The 25,445-nt window shown below is 39.3% G+C and overlaps 1 protein-coding gene across 6 annotated transcripts in view; it reads right to left on the bottom strand.

Moving 5' to 3' along the window:
* The window catches only part of grik1a (glutamate receptor, ionotropic, kainate 1a), a 363,004-nt gene that overhangs the window by 143,072 nt on the left and 194,487 nt on the right, over positions 1-25,445 (bottom strand). For all 6 annotated transcript variants that reach the window (XM_073045690.1, XM_073045693.1, XM_073045692.1 and 3 more), the window contains exons 2-3: positions 11,293-11,460; positions 9,035-9,292 (exon numbers count right to left, since the gene is read on the bottom strand). In XM_073045690.1, coding sequence (XP_072901791.1) covers positions 9,035-9,292; positions 11,293-11,460 — 426 coding nt within the window. The remainder of the gene's footprint in view (positions 1-9,034; positions 9,293-11,292; positions 11,461-25,445) is intronic.

The following is a 25,445-nucleotide window of genomic DNA, read 5'->3' as shown; positions in this document are numbered from 1 at the left end:
CCTAGAGGATGAAGTGGTTTCTGGAAAGTGGTGGTGTGGTGGGGTGGGGAGGAGAACAGCTTGTTGGCACGGGGAGACCATGTGAAAAAACAAAAATGCAGGAGAAGGGCCAGAGATTATTCTGTGGTACAGCCCAATCGAAAAAAAGTTTAAAGTTCAAAGTACATTTATTATCAAAGTACATTTCTGTCACCATATACAACCCTGAGATTCACTTTCTTGCAGGGATACTCAGCAAATCCAAGAACCATAATAATGAAAGACCGCATCCAATGTGCGGAGAAACAACCAATGTGCAAAAGACCACAAACTGTGAAAGTACAAAAGAAAATAATAAATAAGAAGAATAAATAAATAAATAAGCAACAAATATTGAGAACATGAGATGAAGAGTCCTTAAAAGTGAGTCCATTGGTTGTGCGAACATTTCAATGAAGGACAAGTGAAGTTGAGGGAAGTTATCCCCACTGATTCAAGAACCTGGTGGTTGAGGAGAAATAATTGTTCTTGAACCTGGTCGTGTAAGTCCTGAGGCTCCTGTACCTTTTTCCTGATGGCAGCAGCAAGAAAAAAGCATGTCCTGGGTGGTGGGGGTCCCGAATGATGGATGCTGTTTTCCTGTGACAGTGCACCTGGTAGATGTGCTCAGTGGTGAGGAGGGCTTTAACCATGATGGAATGGGCCATATCCACCATTTTTTTGTAGGATTTTCTATTCAAGGGCGCTGGTATTTCCATATCAGGCTATGCCACAACCAGTCAATATACTCTCGACCACACACCTTTACTAGTTGATCAAAGTTTTCGATGTCATTCTAAATCTTCACAAACTTCTAAGGAAGTAGAGGCACTGCTGTGTTTTCTTTGAAATTGCATTTAAGTGCTGTGCCTAAGACAGGTCCTCTGAAATAATAACACTGAGGATTTTAAAGTTGCTGACCCTCTCCACCTCTGATCCTCCTATGAAGACTGGCTCATGGACCTCTGGTTTTCTCCTTGTGAAATCAATAATCAGCTCCTTGGTCTTGGTGACACTTGCTGACAGTTGTAATGGCACCACACAGTCAGATTTTCAATCTCCCTCCTATATGCTGATTCAGTACCACCTTTGCTCCAGTCAGGTGTCATCTGCAAACTGAAATATGGCATTGGAACTGTACTTAGCCACACAATCATAAGTGTAAAGTAGAGCAGGGGACTAAGCACATAGCTTTATGGGTCACCTGTGCTGATGGAGATTGTGCAGGAGATGTTGTTAATCCAAACTGACCGTGGTCTACAAATGGGGAAATTGAGAATCCAATTGCACACAAGGGTATTGAACCTTATTGATAAGTTCTGAGGGGATGACAGGATTGAATGCAGAGCTTCAGTTAATAAAGAATATCCTGATGTATGCATCTGTGCTATCCAGATGTTCCAAGGTTGACTGAGGAGCCAATGAAGTGGCATCTGCCGTGGACCTGTTGACCTGGTAGGCAAAATGAAGTGGATCCAAGTTGCTTCTCAGGTAGGAGTTGATATGTTTCATCACCAGCCTCTCAAAACAGTTCATCACTGTGGACATAAGCGCTGCTGGACGATAGTCATTGAGGCAGGTTACCGTATTCTTCTTAGGTACCAGTATACGTAATTGAAACCTGCTTGAAGCAGGTGGGTACCTTGGACTGCTGAAGTAAGAGGTTAAACATATCAGAGAATACTCCAGCCAGTTGATCAGCACAGGGCTAAGTACTCAACCACATACCCAAACTAGGCTAGACGCTTTCCATGGGTTCACCCTCCTAAAGGATGCTCGCACATCAGCCTCAGAGACTGAAATCACAGTGTTATTGGTGGCTGTGGGAGTTCCTCTTCTCCACCTTTTGATGGTCAAAGCAAGCATAGAAGGCATTGAGCTCATCTGGAAGCAAAGCCCTGTTGTTACTTACATCACTTAATTTAACTTTGTAAGGGGTGATAGCTTTCAAGTCCTGCCACCAATGTTGTGCATCCTTCATTGATGCAAGTTTAATCCTGAATTGCCACTTCACCCATGAGATGGTTCTCTGGAGATTGTATCTGGACCTCTTCTATCTTAATTAGTCACCAGATCTAAACGCCTCTGATCTCGCCCTCAGCAGATGGTGGATCTCATGGTTCATCCAGGACTTCTGGTTAGGGAAGACTTGGAATGATTTTGTGGAGACAGGTTTGTCTATGACTGTTTTTATCTAGTTCATGACAACTGTGGTGTATTCATTCAGATCCACTGATGAGTCAGTGAATCATCACTGAGCTCAATGAACTCATTTAACATTTACCAAAGTAATACACTAAAGATTTATGGTAAAGCTTTCAGAGATTAGGAATTACAGACAATGTAACTATTGTCATCGGGGTTTGTGGGGGCCGGTGGATGGAAGAAGTGTTATGGAAATGGAAGATATGATTAAAAGCCAGAAAGCAAAGGATTAGACAAGGTTGATGTCCTACTGGGGCTACTCATTACTTTCATACATACCTCTTGTCTGGATTTATTAATTAAGGAAATAGCATTTATGAGAAATAGCCAGAAGTTTCATGAGGATAGTAAAATGGTCAACAGAATAAGCAGATGAATGGAAATTAAAATTATTTTGGATATAAGCAAAGCAATCTTCTTGAGGAAACAATATATCCACCTTCAATGGACACAAATGGGGCATCAGATGACTGGAGGACAGCAGGTATAGTTTTCCTTTTGAAAGAAGTAAGTATGGAAAAAATGGTAATTGTAGGCCTGCAAGCTAAACATCAGTGATAGAAAGATATTGGAAACAACTGAGAGGATGAATAATGACTTGGAAATATGCAGACTAATCTGACTGCAAAAATGGCTTTGTCGACAGCAGATCCTATCTGGCCAACGTCACCGAGTTCCAAGCAGAGGTAGCAAAGTCTATTCATAAAGGCAGGGCAGTAGATATGATTTACAAAGACCTTAGTAAAGCCTTTTACAAAGCCCCAATTTTGCGATTGGTTCAAAGGGTTATGGTTCATGGGATCCAGGGCAAACTGGATCCAGAATTGTCATAGCAATAGGAGTCAGAGGACCATGATAGAGAGTTGCTTTTGGATGCCTGTCACTAGTGCTGTCTCACAAGGATCAGTGCCTGCACCCTAGTCATTTGTAATATGTACAAATGACTTGGATACAGATGTGGGAGGCAAGAACAACGTTTGTAAATAACACAAGGTTTGTTGGGCTTGTTGATAGTGTGGGGGATAGTTTCAGCCTGCAGAGAGATATACATCTTTTAGTGAAACAGACAGACAAATGTGAACTGAGACATACACTATGAAGGGTAGCATTTTAAGGAGGGACCTCAGAGTTCAAGTCCATAAATCCTTGCTGCTGGCAATGGTTAGGAAGCTATACCAGAACGTCAGCCCCATTTGTCAGGGCATTGAATATAGAGTGAGGAAGGTTATAAAACCTTGATAAGACCCTGGTTGGAGAATTATGCGCAGTTCTGGTCACCAAGGTACCGGAAGGATATGATAGCGCCGGAGAGAACTCGGAGGAGATTTGCCAGGATCTTGCCTGAGAAGGAGCAGTTCAATCTTTAGAAAAGGCAGCGGAAGATTTATCTTTTTCCTCTCTGAAGCAGAAGTGGTTAAGGAGGGACATGACTGAAATGTATAAATTTATGTTGGGAATAGATAGGATAAACTGTAGGAAACTTTTTTGCCATAAACACATATATAGAGCATAAGATAGTACGCACAGCACTGGACAGTGTATTTGGCCCATGATATTGTGCCAATCTTGAAGCCAATTAATACTCAATGTCCTCCTCCTTTGTATCATCCATACCCCTCCATTCTCTTCCTATTTATGTGTCTATTTAAAAGCCTTTTAAACTCCAGCAAACTGCCTATTTCCACTACTACTCTTAGTAAATGCATTCCAGGCACCTACCACTCTCTACATTACCTCTCACGTCATTTTTAACCTCCCCTCCCCCCTGTCCTCCAGTGCTTGACATTTCAGTCCTGGGAAAAGATTTTGTCTACCATATCTATGCCTCTCACAATTTAAAAAGAATCTCCATCGTCTTCTCTCAGCCTCCAATTCTCTAAGGAGAACAACCCAAGTGTGTCCAACCTTTCCTGAAAACTCATACTCACTAATCCAGGTTACCATCTTGGTAGGCCTCTTCTGCACCCTGTCCACACATCTACATCCATCCTGCAATGGGGCAACCAGATAAACCTAGAGAACATAGGCTCAATATAAGGGGGAAGAAATTCAGAGAGGAGATGATGTGGATGTTCATCACCAAGAGCCTTTAATGCACCCTTGAGAGAGTGGTTGAAGGTGAGTCTTAATGAACACGCAAAGCACTTAAGAATAGGGGGCTATGACCCAAGTACTGGACAATGGTTTGGCAGCAACAACCTAAATGTAAAAGAGGACCAAGAGAACCAAAAGTAAAAAAAAAAATTACACCAGTTAAAATAAGTTGCTGGACATGAATAATCAGAAGACTTCAAGAATTAAAAAAATACAAGTTCAATTGTTGGAGTTGTAATTGATTTGTACACAAAATCAACGAATCACAGTTGATCACACACCAGATGTTTAACCATTCTGCAGCTGGAGTCATATGCAGAGTGTTTTACATTTACAAAAATGCAATAATCAAAGGAGAAGATGCATTAAAAATATATCCCAATGTCACTGCAAATGAGTAACAAATTAGTTTTTTTTCTTTCTACTGTACCAAGTAAGTTTTAAGTCTTTAGAAGAAAAGGAGATTTTGACACAGTTTAACTAGTTATCAAAATGGTAATTGCTAAGTATTTAAATGTGAATAACTGCTAGAAGAAAACTTTACAGTGAAGATGTTTATGGTGTAGAATTTTCTGCCTAATCACTGAAGCAAGGGAATGAGTCTCTTTAAAAGGAAATCAGATTATTCATTGAAAAGAAACAACTCCATAAAGTATGGGTGTTTTGAGATTATACCATTGATCATGCAGAGGAAGTCATCAACATAGGCAGGGCCAAATGTCCTGTAACATTCCATGATTCTATGAGCACAAAAATGAATGGAACAGGGAACAAATTTATGTTCAATTAGATCCACTCTATCTACGAGTATACAATTCCTGCATCATGCACTGTATCTGACTTCTTTTGTCTCTTGGCACGGAAAATTATTTGGTTTCACACTTCCACAAGCTATCTCTCAAAAGACTCAGCACTTCCTGACTCATCATTTTTAATGGAGCATTTAATCAGGATCATTTCTAATTTTCCTTAATCTTCATCTTGCTACAGAAAATGATCTTCCTCTTCTAAATGTGCATTCTGCAATTGTATCATTTCTAAGTGGGCATCAGAACACTGCTCCTTCAAAAAGGTGTATCTAATTAACCAAGGATGATTCAGGCATGAATCAGGTTCAAGGTCTAGTGCAGTAAGAGTTGCAATATTATTCAAAAAAATACAGGTTTAATTACAGTGTTAAGTCTTTTACAACTTTCCACCCCAGGAAACAGGGTGACTAAACTAAATGACTGAATGATTCAAACAGGCAACGTTAAGAAAAATACGATCTTATTTATCCCTCTGCAATTCTTACATGGCTGTCATAAAGGTAGCAGATTACATTGGTGCCTCTCAAGCCACTTACGAAGGCTGTCTTGGAGATCAAACAGCTACGGTTACAGATCCCGCAACCCACCTAAGTCGCAGAGATGCTGAATCAAATAGTAATAGCAGGATAACATCCGGCCGGGCTGGTACTAATTTTCTACCACACTTATATCACCTTAAGATTACATTTGGTGTGAAACTTGAAACAAATAAAAACATAAATTCTAGTTACACCCAACACTGTGAAGTTCAGTAACAGTTTCGATTGATGTAGTAATGATTGGGAAAGAAACTGGGATGGGCTCTGAAGCATATCATTTAAATCTTAATTGGACATCACCTACAATCCTTATTAGTAAAGTAAATCATCCCTCAGCTTACTGTTTAAACTGGTTCTGCTAATAACAGGACAATTATAGCATCAGGTATTTAGTTTTCTAGTTAAATCAATTGGATATGAATAATTCAATATTTCTCAAGACATCTAAAACAATTGTTGCAACTTATAATAATCAGTAGAATATTATGTAATGTACAAAGCTGTGTGCCCATCAGGTGAAATATACAGTATAGTACTCTATTTTTAATTTAACCTTACGTACTGAAGCATTAAAATACTTTTTATTCAAGGTTATTGACCAAGTCCATGAAAATAAAGTTTTTTGGTAGTAGCGGAGTACATTACCATCCATTGCAAAGACAGGACTGCACAGACGTTCAAAGGTAGAGGAGGCAGAGCCTGTTTCGTGATAAAGTCATCCATTCCATCTGTCAAAGGAGTTTCCCCCCATTATCCTGGTAGCGGTCAACATTTTACCCTGCCAACGCCGGCAGGCACTGGAGGAGCTGAGCACCGCGAGCAGCAGTCACAAAAGTATATGGACATTTTTAGTCTTAGGGTTTTTATATTCTGTGCTTTTGCCCGTTCTTTAGTATTGTTTTTTGTGTGGGGGAAGGCGGGTCTGGGGGTCAATGTTCTTGTTGTGTTTTGTTAGCTTTTTGGTATGGGGGAGAGGGATTTTTGGGGGCCAATGTTCTTGTTGTGGTTTGTGCAGGGGAGGGGGATTTGAAGATCAATGTTCTTTTTGTGTTTTATGAGGGGGTGGGTCCACTTACCCTGATATCAGTAGTTGGGAAGATGCTGTGGAGGCCAAACCATCGAGTATATTTAAAGCGCAGTTTGATAGTTTCTTGATTAGTCAAGGCATCGAAGCTAACAGGGAGAAAGCAAGGGAATGGAGTTGGAAGGGTTAATAAATCAGCTATGATGGTATGTTGGGACAAACTAAATGTGCTCAATGGCCTAATTTTTCTCCTACGTCTTATGAAATTTGCCTATTGTCACAATAGGTCAATAGCGGATGCAATCTCACTGGCTCTCCATTTGGCCTTGCACCACTTGGAAATCTGCAATGCTTACATCAGGCTTCTGTTTATTGATTATAACTCAGCATTCAGCACCATCATACCCCCAGTACTAGTTAACAAGCTCCAAAACCTGGGCCTCTCTACCTCTGCAAATGTATCCTTGACCTCTTCCTCACTGGAAAACCACAGCCAGTGCAGATCGAAAATAACATCGTCTTCTTGCTGACAGTCAACATCAGCACAAGGATGTGTGCTTAGCCCACTGCTCTACACTCCCTATGCCTATGACTGTGTGGCTAGGCACAGCTCAAATGGCAAAGACATCGCTATCGTTGGCAGAATTTCAGATGGTGATGAGGATACGTACAGGAGTGAGACAGATCAGCCGGTTCATTGGTGTCGCAACAACCTTGCACTGAATGTCAGTGAGACCAAGGAACTTATTGCGGACTTCAGGAAGGGGAAAATGAGGGAACACACTTGAGCACACTTCAAACGACACCCAGTGGAAAGGATGAGCAGTTTCAAGTTCCTGGGTGTCAGCATCTCTGAAGATCTAACCTGGGCCCAACGTATTGACGCAACTGCAAAGAAAGCAGGGCAGTTGCTCCCTTTCATTAGGATTTTGTCACCAAAGACTCTAGCAAGTTTCTACAGATGTACTGTGGAGAGCATTTTAACTGGAGAATCGCCGTCTGGTCTGGAGGAGCCGCGGCACAGGATTGGAAAAAGATCTATAAAGTTGCAAACTCAGCCAGCTCCATCATGGCCACTAGCCTCCCCAGCATCCAGGCCATCTTCAAAAGGCAACCCCTCAAGATGTCAGCATCCATCGTTAAGGACCCCCGTCATCCAGAACATGCTCTCTTCTCATTGGTATCATCAAAGAGGAGGTACAGGAGCATAAATACACATCTCAGCATTTTAGCAACTGCTTCTTCCCCTCCACCAGCAGATTTCTGAACGGACAGTGAATCTATGTACTGTACACGACCTCACTATTTTTACCTCTCTTTTTGCATTACTTATTTAATTTGATTTTATGAACCCTCTGGTTTCCTTGGCTGCATAAGTCTAGGGAAGGCACTTTCCGGTCCCTCCAAACTCATGAGATTGAGACAGCTCTTCCACCCAGTTTACGTGGATGCTATGTAATATGCTACCCTGTTACAAATTAATGCCATGAAATAACACTCAGCACACTGCATACAATTAAAGGAATTACATTTATGAATCTTAAGGGTTAGTAAAGAAAAACAAAAAGAAAAGGGCCCATTTTACTTAAACAGTCAAACGTGCACAAGAGCTCATCTTGAACTTCTCAGTCACTCACGTGCTGGGCCCTTGGAAAACGTGAAAGCTCACACCACCTCTTAAAGATAGCAGAGTCAAGGGATATGGGGGAATGCAGGAACGCTGTACTGCTTGTGGATGATCAGCCAAAATCACAGTGAATGGCGGTGTTGGCTCAAAGGGCCGAATGGCCTACTCCTGCACCTACTGTCTATTGTCTTCCGAACATTGCTCAGAATCCATCTCAAACAAACAGGTCTCCCACCGGGTCATTTCCTACAACCAGTTCTCCCCAGCATCTTCTCTTTTCATCTCCCACCAAACAGAAGCCCCCATGACCAACCTCAATGACCCTCACCAAAAAAAAAACCTCCCCCCAGTTCCACCATCCTTACTGGATGGCACACATTCCTCATCATCCCTTATCTTCAACAATAACCCAAACGGGCTGAAAGCAGAACAGACTGCTCTTACAGAGCTGCTAAATGAAATACCTACAGCATAAGGGTAAAGATGTGAAGCGAGGCATTACATTTATATATATATATATATATTCCTTATTGTAATTTATGGTGTTATTATTATGCAGTGCACTGTAGTGCTGCCACAAAACAACAAACTTCACTACATACAGGCATTCAGTGATATTAAGCATGATTCTGATTCTATAAGTTAACATAAACTTAAATTAACATTGCAAATAACAGAAAGAAGCATCTTTAAAACATAATGGAGTTTGAACATTTACCTGTGCTGTCTTCATAAACAATGGTAATTGTCTTCCATTTGTAGTACTGCACCAGGTCCAGGATGGCTCTGCTAATAGATGTATATTCTGGATAAAGGTTAATGAAGAATGAGTCCTTCTGATCTAGTATGGGATGTTTCCAACGTGTCTGGATGTGTGGAACTTCCATTGCATTAGAGATAGATTGAACCGCACTTATTGAAGAACTGTGGGAAGGTCCAAACACAGCTGCTACTCCTAGAGTAAGCTGATCACAAGCTAGTGGGTTGTAAAGAAATAATTCAGTCACTTTATACTGATAATGCAGAACCTTTAGAATTGAAAGTTAGACTTACTCAACAGATAAGAGGGTTGGATTTTTAATCGTGGTTATAAATTCTGAATAACAGGGCTCATTAGACCTGGTACATAATGATTCCTAGATATTCTAAATTTAAATACAGGGCTTCTTCAAATAGAGTCCTTGATCCAAGTCAGGTGTGAATCTTCATCAGAGTGAGCTCTGCACAGAGTTTAGCTGCACTAAGTGTATAAATGGGATTGTGCAAGTTTAGGCTCAACCAATTGAACTGAGTCAAAGGCAATTTTGACTTTTTATTTAATGTTAATATTAAATGCATCCTTATTCTTCTTTCATCCCTCCCCCGATTTTCATGGTCAGTAAACTTTCCAGAAATGTGAAGGTACTCTTGGAGGAGAAACATCCCTAGTCCTGCTAAACTTCAAGTTGTGCTGTAAAGGCACTTAGCTAATGGAGTTAAACATTCTCGCTTGCTATTTGCTGCCACATATATTTTTGGGTATTAACATGAGTTTAAATATACTTAGAACAACTTAGAATGAAAGCAGGTAGGTAATATCATTATATTTATGGCCAACCCAATTCTCCCATCTGCCCCTTTATCTAAAAATAAGGTACCTGGAGTCTCCATGTTTCAGAATTTTGTATTTTTTTTTTTTAATTTTATTTATTTATTAAATTTTAGAAAATTACGAAGAATAAATGTGATGATAAAATAGTGAGAAAAATAATAGTAACCCTCCACCCTCCCCTTAACCCTTATCTAAAGAAAGAAAAGAAAGAAGAGAAAGATTGCCTGGATATCGGAGGATCCCCACATGCTCCATGGAGTTCAAAATAATTTAAATATTTATTTTTACTTTCCCCAATTACTTTATAATTTTATCTTCAAAGGACCTATGTATTTAATCCTATCTTTTGTAAGTATGGGAGCCAAATTTTCAAAAATATATCATATTCATTTCTTAGATTGTATGTAATTTTTTCAAGTGGAATACAACTATGTATTTCATTATTCCAACAATCCATAGTTAAATATAAATCAGATTTCCAAGTAACTGCGATAACTTTTTTGGCTACTGCCAATGCAATTTTTATAAATTTTTTCTGATACTTATTCAATTTAAGTTTTGGTATTGTCCCTTCAAAGTCTCCTAATAAAAATAATACTGGACTATGCGAGAGTTGTACTCCAGTAATTTGTTCCAATAAAAGTCTTAGATTTATCCAAAATGGTTGAATTTTAAAACAAGACCAAGTAGAATGTAGAAAAGTACCAATTTCCCGTTTTACCCCTTACCAAAGGAAATTATAATCAATGTCGATTAGTAACTCAATTTCGATGGTCAATAAATGGGATAAAATATTTAGGTATTAGAGTTGAAAATGATGTAAAACATTTATATAAACAAAATTATTTGCCATTATTAAAAAAAAAAGAGGATCTTGATAAATGGATGATGTTACCAATAACATTAATAGGTAGAGTTAATGCTGTAAAAATGAATATATTTCCTAGATTGCAATATTTATTCCAAACTTTACCAATACAATTACCTCAGAAGTTTTTTCAAGAACTGAATAAATATGTAAGGAAATTTCTTTGGAAAGGAAAGATGTCAAGAATATCATTGGAAAAATTGACATGTAAATTTGATTCAGGAGGGTTACAACTTCCAAATTTTAAGAATTATTATAAAGCAAATCAACTTAGATTTATTGCGTCTTTTTTTGATGAAGAAAAACCGGCATGGATTAGAATAGAATTAGATAAGATAGGAGAAAACATACCTGAAGATTTTATATATAAATGGGAATCCAAATGGATACGGGAAAAAAAAGAATCTCCTATATTAAGGCATTTTAGTTTCTTGATACAAACTCAACCCACTCAATGCTGAGATTTACAATTCAACCCATAATGTAAGAAAGCAATAATGGAATATATAGTACTCACCCCGTCTTGAAGCTTCAAAGCTGTCATAAAGATTAATTCTCTGTATGTCATATGTGAGTGTGGCATTAGGCATCACAGTCTTATTTCTGTTTATACTGGTGATTGCAAACTTGAAGGCCATCTCTTCAATACTAATTGGCTCATTTTCAGTAGTTTCAAAAATACCTCCTAAAAGAAAACACACAGCTTAGCACGGTTTTTGAAGTTTAGTTCAGATCAGAAGTATGTTCACATTGAATAATATTCTTTCAAAGTATAATATACATGTACTGTCAAGCATTTATTTTCAGTATGACTTGACCAAGCAGTCCAAAGAACAGAGATGTATCTTTTCTCTCCTTCTCATCACATGCTAGTTAGATAGAACCACATACTGTACCTTGATTGCATTCACCAAACCCAAACTATAAGGATATGTATTATAACACAAGTTGGAGTGGGAATGTGCCTGAAAGTTGCAGCATACAACTTCACCCACTAAATTGCTTTCGCAAGTCCAGCTTCCACCACCTCCAACTTATTTGAAAGAAAATAAAATACTTTTTTTAAAATGCAAGACTTCTTTGAGTCTGCTAACACCTGAAACCTCCAAACAAATTCTAAAAGGCTGTGAACTACAGATGGAATGGGCCATGTTGCAGTCCTTTGTTCATGTTAGAAAACTTTCCTCTTCTGTTCCACAGAAGAAAGAATCCTAGTTACATGCTCAATGGCATACAAAATCCAAACAGATCATAATTCCCCTGTTCAATGATTTCCTTACACATTGGGAGGAGAGCAGGAAGGAAACAGATGGAAGAATCCACCCTCATACTACTCAGCGCAGGCAGAGCTATCTTGGAAATATGGCAAACCCACATTGGATTTTAGCCCATACTTCTTCCCATCACTACCAAGTTTATTTAGATCAATGATTTGATTTGATTTGTAATCACTACATTAATAAATATAATGTAATCAATAAATGGTTGAAAATAGTTGTGTCTGAACAGAATCATGTTTCCGAATATTTATGCGTGTCAACTTTTTAATTAATTGAGAGATGCATTCCCATATTTTAACTAATCCGAAATGCATGACAACTTTGGAAGAGATTCATACTCAATCACAAAGTCAGGAGTCGTGCTCCATTTCTAAAAACTGACACTTTTAGCATGTGTGATTTGGGATGAGTTTCTGCCTCGTGAAGTTTTCTGCAATAGGAAGTATTAATGTGACACACCACTCAAGACTTCCAACTGTATTGATTCCTCTTTCAACCTGACAGATTAATGAAACTAGTTGGCAAAGGTGCATACAAAACAGTGCGAAAATCCTTAACTGGCTTACGTTACTGCCTGATTTACTGGTGCCCTGCTACTGTGAGAATTTCCAGTCTAGAAGCTGGATATATTAGTGCCTGTTTCTCATTTGCAGATTGTCCTTGCATCGACTCCCCACTGAAATTGTGCACAGTGAAAACAACAGACAGGGCACTTGCACGTCCAATTCATTTTAAAACATCACACAGTTTTATAGCCTCAGTGTATACCTGGTGTCACAAGGCATGCACAGCAAATTTCTTCCCTGACAGTCACAAATTTACGTATTTGGATGTAACCACCAAGGAACATCACAGAAGATTCAGGAGCTCGTTGCAGTTATTTTGTTGTAGTTTATATATAAAGGTACACCCTACTAGCATCAGGAGACACTGACTCACTATCTTCAGAATCGACTGCAGACTGCCCAAACACTTTCCAAATTGTTCTTGAACTATCAGATAAGTTATCAGGTGCTTTCATTGTGAATATGCCAACAAATTCCCATCCCCATTATATTCTGACTCTCCCAGCACCCAATTGTTAGCAAACTCATTCAAAAGGTTCCTAAGTGGTATTGTATTTGTAAAAACTCCAAATGCAGTGTCTCTCGCAGAGGTGCTGAATGCCAGGGTTAACAACACCATTGGCAGCTACCACACTGATGCACCATCAATAACTCTTGGAGACGTGAGGCGAGAGGTAGGCTTTTATTAGCTGGAAGAGAGCAGTCAGCAGCAAGAGACCATCACACAACATCCTGGAGACTGAGGGAGGAGCAGTGCCTCCAATCGCCTTTATACAGGGGTCTGTGGGAGGAGCCACAGGAGCAGTCAGCAGAGGGGCGTGTCCAGACAGGTATATGTAGTTCACCACACACACCATGCCAATAATCTCTGCACAAAAAAGGATGTTATTTACCCATAATAACATTTCTCAGCATTTCAGTTGTCAGAATCACTTGAATAAAAAAATCAAGTTTTACAAGTCTCAAAAATGACTGTGTTTTAGTAATTTTATGTATTCTGATGTCATTCCCCTTTCACCACTTTACCTGTAAGTTTCCAAGTCTTAGCACTATACAAAACTATCATGAAGTTAATGTTTGGCTGCTAGCTGGATTTACTCTTTCACTTTGAGTCCACAAAATGTCCTGACAATCGATGAGAAGCACTTGCCTGAGATTGCTGCTACAAACACCTGGACCTGGTTAATTGTAGAAGCAATTTCAGATAGCAGCCTGGTACACTACAGACCACTATTTGAACAACTATGGGCTTGCCTTTGATTGTGGCTTTTGTTTACCATGTTTTTCTTGCTGTTGCTGTTTTATTTCCACTGGATGGTATAATTTGTGTATAATTTATATTGTGTGTGTTGTCTGCCCCTACATGCCTGTGATGCTGTTGTGAACAAGCTATTTCATTGCACTGTAGCCCACTGTACGGTACAATGAAAGCGTGTGCACTTGACCATTGACTCAACTTAACTTGATATAAACTACTCCACCATTGTCCCAAAGCTAAGATGGCTGACACAGATGACTGGTCTCTGTTATCCTCAGCTCACACTTATCCAAACTGAACTCCATTTGTCATTCCTCAGCCCATGAACCCAACTGATCATTATTCCTCTGTAAATCCTGATAAAGATTTCTACTGTCAACGATAACACCAATTTTAGCGTCATGTCCAAACCTATTAACTATGCTTTGTATGTTTTCATCCAAATCATTGACATAGATGACACAGGAACTACCTAACCAGCTGAATTCCTTCAACAATTAGTTTTTTTTTGCTCCAGATTCCAACATCTACAATCTCCCAGATATCCCATGCAGTGGCCATCTTAGTGTGGAACTGTGGGAAGCTGGACACGGTGATGCATTATGTCCTTTGTCATCATCAGCATCTTCATTCCTTTCCTTCTCACATTCCCTCCTGCAATATTTCCCCCTCTTTTTGGGGCCATGGTGGGGGGGTTGGGGTGGGGGTGGAATTTGCGGCATACTCAATGTCCTGCAGGAGAAGAGGGCAGCACAGCTGGTCGGGCCACTGCTTCAAAGTTCCAGAGATCCCTGTTGAGTTCTGACCTGAGGGAGAGGGAAGACAAAGGGCTGGGGTGTGCTGTATGCACAAAAAAGTGAATGTCAACATCAAAGGAAGCTTTTCTGTTGCTCTCCAGTTCACATTGACATAAAGTGTGAGATCATGAAATATCTTCTGGCATTACTTTATAGTCTGGGGATTCTCATTCCTGGAAGTGATTAGAAGGTTGCCTACTTCTACTAGACTTATTGAATTGCAGTCCTAGTGAATCTCCTGACACTGTATGGCTCACAGAATATCCCTTCTGGCCTCTCTCCCATTTACAACATCTTCAAAGTCCCTTTCAGTGCCCCTCTTACGCCAGAAAAAGAAAGAAACTTTGAGGTGGACTTTGTAAATGTAGTGAGCAGAAGTAAGCAAGCAGCGGAAACAAAAGGCAGGGAGCAAAGTCAACATTCTAAAAAGTGTTAGAAGGCCAAAGTTAAAAGTGCTCGATCTTAATGGACACTATTCTGCAACACGGTGGCCATGTATAAAGAGTTGTAAACAGGTGTAAGCTAATTATGTGACTGTAGCATAACCAAAAGATAGCCATTGAACATTCCAGCGTCTACGACATGGAACAAAAGAAACCAGGAGCCAGAGTATGCCATCTAGCCCCTCAGACCTGCCCTGCCATTCAATATGATTAAGACTGACTAGTGCTGGCCTCACCTCTTGTGCTTGTCCCACAGCATTTTTTCCAAGCATTTCTACCGAAATCACACAGCCTTTCTTTCCTGCTTGTCCTTGGCTCCATTTCTCATTTTGTGTAAAGTTAGCAACCTCTGGTTCCTTTGACTTCAATATATTTCAGTAACAGTTTCTTATTCTTCTGAAACTTAACATTTCAAACCAATCTCCTTGTCCCTAATGCAGTTTACTTAAATTAAAACTAATGTCTATGATTTCAGTCAAACTATCTTTTCCAGTTTCCACTGGTCCATTATCTCCCAAATTAATTTCTGGAACAAATTTTTGTTTGTTTACTCATTTGGCACCAGAACTGGCAGATCAGAAAATGAACAATCTATGGCTTTTTAATCAAGTCTGATTGTTTTCTTTAAACAAGAGTGGTAATTCAGCCACAGTCATTTGGCTGATGGAAGTCCCTTTGGCAACACTTTCATTTGCCTCTCACAGAATGCAAAATACCAATAAACAATCATATAGTAGTTGGAATAAATCTCTTCCTAATTCTACTCTCCAAACTTAATAAACTCTTAATAATAAAAACATAACATGTGGAAGCATTCAACACATAGCATGACAACTGTCAAAAGGAAATATAAGTCAACAGTACAGGTCAAAATTTTGCTTTCTCATTGTCTCCTCTACTGAAATCTGTTTCTAAGTTCGAAGTAAATTTATTATCCAAGTACATATATGTCACCAAATACAATCCTAAGAGTTATCTTCTTGGAGGCATACTCAATGAACCCATAGAACAATAACCACAACAGGATCAGTGAAAGACCACACTAATTTGGGCATTCAACCAGTGTGCAAAAGACAGCAAGCTGCCCAAATACAAGAATAAATTAATAATAATAATAATAATAATAATAATAATAATAATAATAATAATAATAATAATAATAATAATAATAATAATAATAATAATAATAATAATAATAATAATAAACAATAAATATCAAGAACACGAGATTGAAAGTGAGTCCATTGATTTTGGGAAAATTTCAGTGAGAGCGGGTGAGTGAAGTTATCCCCTCTGGTTCAAGAGCTTGATGGTTGAGGGTTACTAACTGTTCCTGCACCTGGTGATGTGAGTCCTGAGGCTTCTGTTCCTTCTTCCTAATGGCAGCAGTGAGAAAAGTGCATGTCCTGGGTGGTAGGGGTCCCTGAAGATGGATGCTGCTTCTTGTAAGTGTTTCTTGAAACAGAAATTGCTGAAAACGTGAAACAGGCAGCATCAGGAAAGAGAAACAAAGGAAACAAGTCATTTCAAACACCCTTAATGTTATGTAGGGATCTTTGATCTGAACATTAATTGTTTCTCTTTCCTTAAATGCTGCTTGACCTTTTTTGTGTTTCAGCAGCTTATAAGCAGTTTTTAAGTCAATGAATATGGCCTGATGTAACACCTGCAGATACAGCTCACTGTGGTGCTAATGTCTTGTGCCTACTACCATTCAACAAAATGATTTCATTACACCTTTACTGAATGGCTTGTGCTTAAAGAAATAACCACCCTTGCATTTACCAAGCAACACTTAAGATCACTGTGTAAAAACCCATAAATGAAGGTATGCACTTTGTTAGCTGTTAGCACGAATATACAGTTATAAAACCAACTTTAAATTTATCTGTGGAAAGGAATAAACAGTCAATGGTTTGAGCCATTGAAGGGTCACAGGCCAAAATGTCGGTTGTTTATTTCCTCCACAGATGCTGCCTATTCTGCCGTTGTTCAAGAGTTTCCCCATTTTCTTAAGCTAGGCAGATAGATAAACTCCAGTCAAGGCATGGTTGCAGTTTTATAATTGACCAACACGTTACAGTATGCAAGGAGCTGATGTAAAAAGACAGTACATGTTGGCATTCTCATGAAAGGTAGATTCAAATATTGATTGAAAATCCTTCAACTTCTAACAAAGTGCCTCAATCTACTGGTGACTAACTGAAATATACAGATGATATAAAATGGCCGACCTGATGACAAAGCTACTCGCTTAACAATACGATTATAAGTAATCAACAACAGCTGTGAACTTACAGGTAAGCAGTGAGATCTCATAATTAGAAATAAAATAATAATCCACATCAGGAAGGACATAACATTGCCTGTTCTGCTGAGCATGTATGCATTGCCTTGGATTTCCAGCACCTGAAGAATCTCTTGTGTTTTATATTCATCTGATCTTTTGGTTTCTTCATTCATAAAACTGTCACTGCAAACCACATTTGATATCTCTTAAGTATATAGTTCATGTACTGGATCATTTTCCTAGGTAAATCTCCCGCACATCGGGTCACCTACCTGTTTCATAATTGTTGTTTCAACTTAACTATCTTTTTACCTGTAAATATATTGCTTAATCTTGGCACCACCTCCTTGGTATAGATTACTTTTTAAATTTACTTGAAGCCTTTCATTTACTGAAATTCTTTACCCTATGTAGGAACCGTGTTTGCTTTGTATTCTGTGTTGTAGGGTTTATTATGGTAACTATTCTCATGGATGGTGCCATGGTAGAAGCGAAGGGAATAAATTATGCATTCTTGCTTATTTCCTGGCAGTTTGTAGCCTGGGACCAGCAAAGGTCGTATCTTTTGCTGATTGTTGAGATAATGCTCATTAACACTTAATTGTGTGTTTGCTAATTGCTAATAAAGGATCGAGTAAAGGGTTTGACTTTTGGAGCAATGATTGGAGATGTGGGTGTGTCATGTAAGTATTGTATGCAAGTCCATACGGCACAGGCAAGTGGCAATTTGATTTTGGATTAGTTTTGTCACTACATCCTGAAAGTTTGTGGCTGGCTACACTCAGTGGTCATTTTATTAATCTTCACCTGCTTGTTAATACAAATATCTAATCAGTTAATCATGAGGCAGCAGCTCAATGCATAAAAGCACGCAACCATGGTCACGAGGTTCAGCTGTTGTTTAGGTCAAACATCAGAATGGGGAAAAATGTGATCTAAGTGACTTTGACTGTGGAATGGTTGTTGGTGCCAGACGGGGTCATTTGAATATCTCAGAAACTGCTGATTTCTTGGGATTTTCACACACAACAGTCTCTAGAGTTTACAGAGAATGGTGGAAATACAATCCAGTGAGCGGCAGTTCTGTTGGCAAAAATGTCTTGTTAATGTGAGAGGTTAGAGGAGAATAGCCAGACTGGTTCAAACTGACAGGAAGGGCAGTAACTCAAATAACCATGTGTTACAGCAGAGGTGTGCAGGACAGCATCTCTGAATGTGTAACACATCAAACCTTGGAATGGGCAGGCTACAGCAGCAGAAGACCACAAATATACACTCTGAGGCCACTTTATCAGGTACAGGAGGTACCTGAGCATATATCATTGGAGGTATTTAAAGCGATAAATACTTCTTTGAAAGATTGGAGATATGAACGTTTTGGGAAATTGGTACAAAAGAGGAGGTGAGGCTTAATGCAGATCAGCCATGATCAGGAAGGCCAGGTGGTTCATTCCTGCTTGAATTTTTCAGTACCTTTGTAATCTAGTAAACACGGAGGAGGATAAGTATAAACTCTAAGAGAACACAAGTAGGCTGACAGAATGGGCTGATAAAACAGAAAACAGAAATCGTTTGGCATCCTGACAAGGAAAGGTAAGATTGGTTAAATTGCACAGTTCTAAATGGTATCTACTACCAAAGGAACTGAGCCTTTCTGTGCACAGATCTTAGAAGCTGACAGGATACATTGGTAGGCCATTTAGAGAAATATTAGATCCAGGGTTTCTTAAATCAAGGCACTTAGAGCAGAAGCAGGAAGATATATAGAAGCTTGCTGCTAAGGCACAGCTAGTGTATTAGGTCCAATTCACTTTGCACGTTCCAGGAAGCATGAGTAAGATATAGACAGGTTGCAGAAAAGACAAGTGTTCACATGGATGAGGAATTTCTATTGTGAGATTTGATCGGAGAAGCTGGCAATGTTCTCCTCGAAGCAAAGGACTTTGATATGAGATCAGAGTGTTGGGATTAATAAAGAAATCCAGCCATCCGTGGCTGATTCAAGAACTATGAGACGCGGATTTCAAACGTTGTGAAAAGAATTTGGGGAGGGCAGAGATGCAAGAGTGGTTATGGTCACCTTTTGTAAAGATGATTGAAACAGCCAACCAGGCCCACAAAAGGGGAAAGTAAAATCAGCAATGCTGGAAAGCAGCCAGACAAGAGAAAAAGAGTAAATGTTTCAGGCTAATGATCTTTCCCCAGAACAAACATTTCCAGGATATTCTGGGGTCATTTTGTTTCCCCCTAAAGGAAATTGGATAGGCATTTGAAGATAAATTACGTGCAGAGATATGGGGAGAGAGTGGGGAAATATGGGGGGAGAGTTGGCAAACTTCAAAGGGCTGATTAGCCTTATTCTGTGCCAATATGACTATGATTCTGAGCTATGCTACCTAATTCTGATTCATCTGAATGAACTTTACCTGTCTAAATTTGGCATGCTCATTTCATTGTTGCAAAATGGTAATTTTGCTTTGCTGAAATAAGAGGTTGTTTAACTCTTGGTTCCGTTCTCAGGGGCATTTGTGGTAATTTGTACAACCTGTTCCAGTGAGTTAATAGCAACTTTGCCATGAGTTTTATAATTATGTTTCCATGGAAATGATGCATTCTATTTGGGAAACACAGATGAGAATGCAGAGATTGGTTAGCAGCTTAATGCATACAGCGTACTTTCCATTGCACTCTCTCACTGGGAACTACAGACCAGATGTGCAGTATGTGCAGCAGCGACTGTTCCAGTATGAGTCAACAATGCAATATGTTGAAGCTGGGGCAATGACCTTCAAATTACTTTAAATTTATTCATTGTGCAGTCAGTCCCAGCGGTCATAAAAGACCAACAGTTACTGTCAATTTAACATTAAACAGTGTTATTTGCCATCAATTTTGCCAATAAGTTCAATTTTCTGGGTTCCATGTTTTAAATGTCAAATAAATGCAAAGCAGTTGAAAGGTAATCTCAGCTAAATCACTTCAGATTAATTGCAAACTGCTGCTACTGCAGTGTAGCCATTTTCAGTTGCGTACCCAAAGTCATAATTGTGGAATGATTAGTTCAAATGGTCAATAATTATGCATGAAAATAAAAAGAAAATGCATCCAATTCATGCTTATGGTGATATGACGTGTCAGAACGTGATTGAAGAGAGTTCTGAGCATGCATAGAAATGATAGAAAGATCTGGAAGCATGGCATTGTAAGACACGTGTGGTTGCTGCTGTTAAGTAAAAGTTCTATTCTTCCAGAATATGGTTCTTTATTAGAAACCCACGGTACATATTAACTTAAAGAACACAACAATGCTAACTATTGAATAAATTACATTTAAAGTAGGAAATGTTCTTGCGTTTCCTTGTAGAAACTAACCAAATTAAACTCTGCTTCAATGTCCCAGCCATATTGTCAGTGTTGCAGGGTTTGACAAAACACATATTTTGAACTGAAGCAAATCACCTTCCAACTCTAAAACATCACTGAGCAACTCCATGGTGAAGATATTTTTTACAGCGCTGCCCATGAGTGCCCTATTGCCTAATCCCATCTTGAATATTTTTGGTTTTACATTATTCAAAAACAGAAATTTTGTCTTTTACAAAACTGTGTCTCTTACACAAAGGAATGTGTGCTCCTTTGAAAAAGGAGTCAAACAATTAAATGTAGCTACAGAAAACATTATCACTTGTGTATTTAATCCTTGAGTAAAAGTGTAAATCTATTGTTTGATTAAGCATTCCTTGTTGTTTACTAATTCATGCATCTCCTGGCTCCATGCTTTTCTTTAATTAGTTTTATGTTTTTGAGTTAAGAACTTAACACCTCTGCAACAGTGAAACCTTCTATGTGACACTACTACTCAGAGGTAGTGTGCTTCAAGTCAACTACTTAGAAAGCAATTATAGGCCATCTAATTACAGGTATCTTTGGCCATCAGTCAAAAATCGATTCCATACCGCAATAATTTCAGAACTAACAATGCCCTGAGCCTCTTAAAGATGCAGTAAATAGGAATTAATGAAAAGACTGTCACTGGGTCCTCCATTAAGAAGAGTTCCAAGGTTTAGAGCGTAATCGTAAAAAGAAAATACTGATCTACAGCGCACCAAGATTAGCCCAAGTGCTACCAAGACAATTAATTATTATTGAAATCGATACTTTGATAAATAGTTGCACTTCAGTTAATGTTTAGCCTGAGACGTGCTGATTTCTAGCTTTATCCAACCAAAACAGAATATGAACAACTATTGGTGTATGTATGATATCCTTATTTAAGATTCTTAAAATCTTTCATAAATGCATTTACTGAATACTTTCCTTGGTACAGAATAATATGGATTTGATTGCTTATGTGAACATTATATGAACTTCAAAGCAGTCTACAACCAGAGCAAAATGAAGCCATTCCTTATCAATTATATATCAATTTAATGCTAATCATATTTGTGCCATTTCTGGCATGCTGATTAATGATAATATATTCCACCTATTAACTTTTATAAGCTTTAGTATTTTAATATCCACTCCAGTCATCCTCAATCATGAAGACACATTTCCTCTGCTCCTTGCCATCCAAATATTTAATAAAATCACAGTATGTATGGCTGGTAGTGTTTTTTGAGAGGTTTATTAGGTTTTATTTATTTTAAGAGAAATGTTGTTTTTCATGAATGATGGATGAAGGATGACTGCTGTTGAAATTAGGATTGAGTGCTTTACATTACATGAAGGAGCTATGGTAGAGGGAAAAACACGCCTGTTTTATTCCATTTCTGATCTGTGCCTTTACATGTTGAGAAACATTTTACTGGATGCTGCACAATCAGTTAATGGATTTCATTCCACTTAATAACCCATTTAGTTCAGAGCAGAATCTGTTGCACAAACCCTTCGCTTAAATAAGACAGAGACTCAAAATAACAGTTTTGGACTGCCTTTTCCTTTCATGGTTTTCTTTCGTAAAGACCCACTTTGATGTACCCTTTATTGGCATTCCACACACCTTCAGTTCCTGTAAAATCTGAATCTGTCCTTTAACCTTAATCTTTATTCTTAAATTGCTCTAACTAAACCCATTTATCTTACCCAGATGCTCCTATATTCTGTATGTTAGTAATTTCATGAACTTAACTTTTATTTTTAATTTTTAACAGAAATGTAAAAAATGACACAGGAGCACAATTTCAGTTTTGTGCACACTAATAAACTTCCTTTCTTTGCAGACATTCCTCTGTTGTTGAAACCGGCATTGCACAATTTAGCATTCTGCAGGAATCTTACAGACGAGATGGCAAACTTCCACTCCTGTGTTTCAGTAATTCTTTGACATTTGTCGTGTTTCCCTTGGAAACATGATGAGTGAGTAATCTTTGCTCTGCAGCATTCTTTTGTCTCTGGCATATACAGGAGTGCGACTGGAAATCTGACAACTGAACATCCCCAGTGCTGATAGTTCTGTAATCAAAAGACGGTATTTCATGCCAGCTGGTTGAGGTTGAAAGGAATAATGTTGGCCTTTATGGTCAGTATATAGCAGTAAGGTGAGAGATACAGCAGAAAAGCAGAAATTTCCAGAAATTCTCAGCAAGATATAGAGCATCTATGGAAAAAAACAGGAGAATTAGTAGTTAAGGTTGCTGCCCTTTCCTCAGAATTGAATTAAGTGAGAAATCAAATGTTTTCAGATGCAAAGTGGGGCAGAGATCTGTGATACAGTAAGAGAGAAAGAGAAACTGATTGATATGAGGTGATGTTACCAGTTGAGAGGAAGGTGAAGTCTGATTCTTACTGCTAAACTGTCTGGAGGAGGTGTAAATAGAGGTGATTGAATATCAAGTACAAAAGCTGTGACAGATCAGAATTTAAAGCATAAAACATTAAAAAATGGTTGGTGGATTTGCTCTCTGGTTTTGCCATTCTCTGTTTGAAAATCAGATCTTCACTGCAGCTGCTTTTTAAACAAAACTTTCTTCAAATTATTTGTTATTGCAGTTTGAGTTGAAGCCAAAGTAGCGGAACAGTAAGTGGGTAAATGCTTCTGTAGTCCTCCACACACCCTCTGTCGTTCATGGTCAATCCTACGCCTGAAGTTGCACAGTGATGCAGTTCCAACAGCTGCTGCCTTGCAATGCCAGTGATCCTCGTTCAACCCTGATCTTGGAGTACATATCAATCTCTTTGGTTTCCCCTAAGTACTCCAGTTTTCACATTGCAAAGATATGTGTGTTGGCATGTTAATTGCACTCAGTGTGTAGGTGACTGGTAGAATGTGGGGAAAGTGGATGAGAATGTGGGATAAAAGTAGGATTTATGTAAAAGGGTGGTTGAAGTTTGGCACAGACTCTGTGGGCCAAAAGGCCTACTTCCATGCTGTACTCTCTACAACAAAGACTCGAGTCCATTTCTCACTCAATTATTCCCCACATCCTTTGATTCTCCCCGGCACCCAGTGATCCTTATCAGCCTTGAGGCTCAAACACAGCTTCAAAAGTTCAAAGCTTAAAGTAAATTTATCATCAAAGTACATATATGTCACCAGATACAATTCTGAGATTCATTTTCAGATCCCCACAGTAGAGAATCCAAGGAATTACAACAATTCCATGAAGGAATTTTTTCCTGTTATTCTTTTCCTGACATTTTCCTGAGGGCGTTTGTCCATTGTACGGGGCCTATCAGCAGCATCAACAGAGCTCTATGAAGAGGTATTTCTCACAGGTCGGCGGAGGTTATTTAAAAAGGGAGCTTCGAGGGCATTTGTCCATTGTACGGGGCCTATCAGCAGCATCAACAGAGATCTATGAGCTAAATAAAATTACAGAAGCAGTAAGCGGAGCAGCCATTCTCAGCAGTCGGCCAGTAGCAAGAGTAGAAGTGACAGGCTTTGACTCGGAAGAGGCGTTGGCTCTGTGTAAAGCATCTGTTAAGGTTTCCTTTTTGTTTTTTTTTCTCCTCTCTTACTGTACCATTTAAATGGCTGTGGTGTGTTCTTCGTGGCGGATATTGGAGTCTTGGGAGACCCAGCATCTCCCAGGAAACTACATCTGCGTGAAGTGCATCCAGCTGCAGTTCCTTGAAAACTGTGTTAGGGATCTGGAGCAGCAGCTGGATGATCCTCTGCTTGTACGGGAGAGCGAGACTATAATTGAGGTGAGAAGTTGGGTGACTGTCAGGAGAAATGGAAATAGGCCGTTAGAGCAGAGCAGCTCTGTGGCCATTCCCCTCAAAAACAAGTATACTGCTTTGGTTATTTTTGTGGGGGATGACCTCCGGGGAAAATGCCATGGTCACCGGGTTAAAGGCACTGAGCAGGGGTCCATGATGTAGAAGGAAAAGAGGGAGAAGAAGGGAGCAGTAGTGATAGGGGGCTTGATAATTAGGGGAACAGACGAGAGAGTCTGTTGACGTCAACGGGACACTCGGATGGTATGTTGCTTCCCAGGTGCCAGGGTCAGGGATGTCTCAGATCGCGTGCACAACATTTTGGAGAGGGAGGGGGAGTGGCCAGATGTCTTGGTACATATTGGTACCAACGACATGGGAAGGAAAAGCAATGAGGTCCTGAAAAGAGAATTTGGAGAGCTAGGTAGAAAGCTGAGACACAGGGCTTCCTGGGTAGTAATTTCTGGATTGCTGCCTGTGAGGGTAGAAACAGGATGATGTGGCAGATAAATGCATAGCTGAGAAGCTGGTACAGGGGGCAGGGCTTCAGGTTCTTGGATAATTGCAATCTCTTCTGGGGGACGTATGACCTGTTCAAAAGTGACAGGTTGCACCTGAACCCAAGGAGGACTAATATTCTCGTGGGCAGATTTGTTAGAGCTGCAAGGGAGGGTTTGAACTAACTTGGCAGGGGGTTGGGAACCGGAGTGAAGGGACTCAGTAAAGGACGGATGGTAAGAAAGTAAGGATAGCATGCTGTCAGATTGTCAGGAAGGGCAGGCAGGTGATGGGACCTAGTTGCATCCAACAGGCTGAGTATCAAATCATTAGGGATGTAGAATCAGAAAGGATAGCAAATATGTACTCAAGGTGTT

The sequence above is a fragment of the Hemitrygon akajei genome, chromosome 5 (assembly GCF_048418815.1).
Source record: "Hemitrygon akajei chromosome 5, sHemAka1.3, whole genome shotgun sequence".
Taxonomy (NCBI): Eukaryota; Metazoa; Chordata; class Chondrichthyes; order Myliobatiformes; family Dasyatidae; genus Hemitrygon; species Hemitrygon akajei.
Note: the sequence above shows the minus strand (reverse complement) of the source record. Positions and strands in the feature narration are given on the sequence as shown.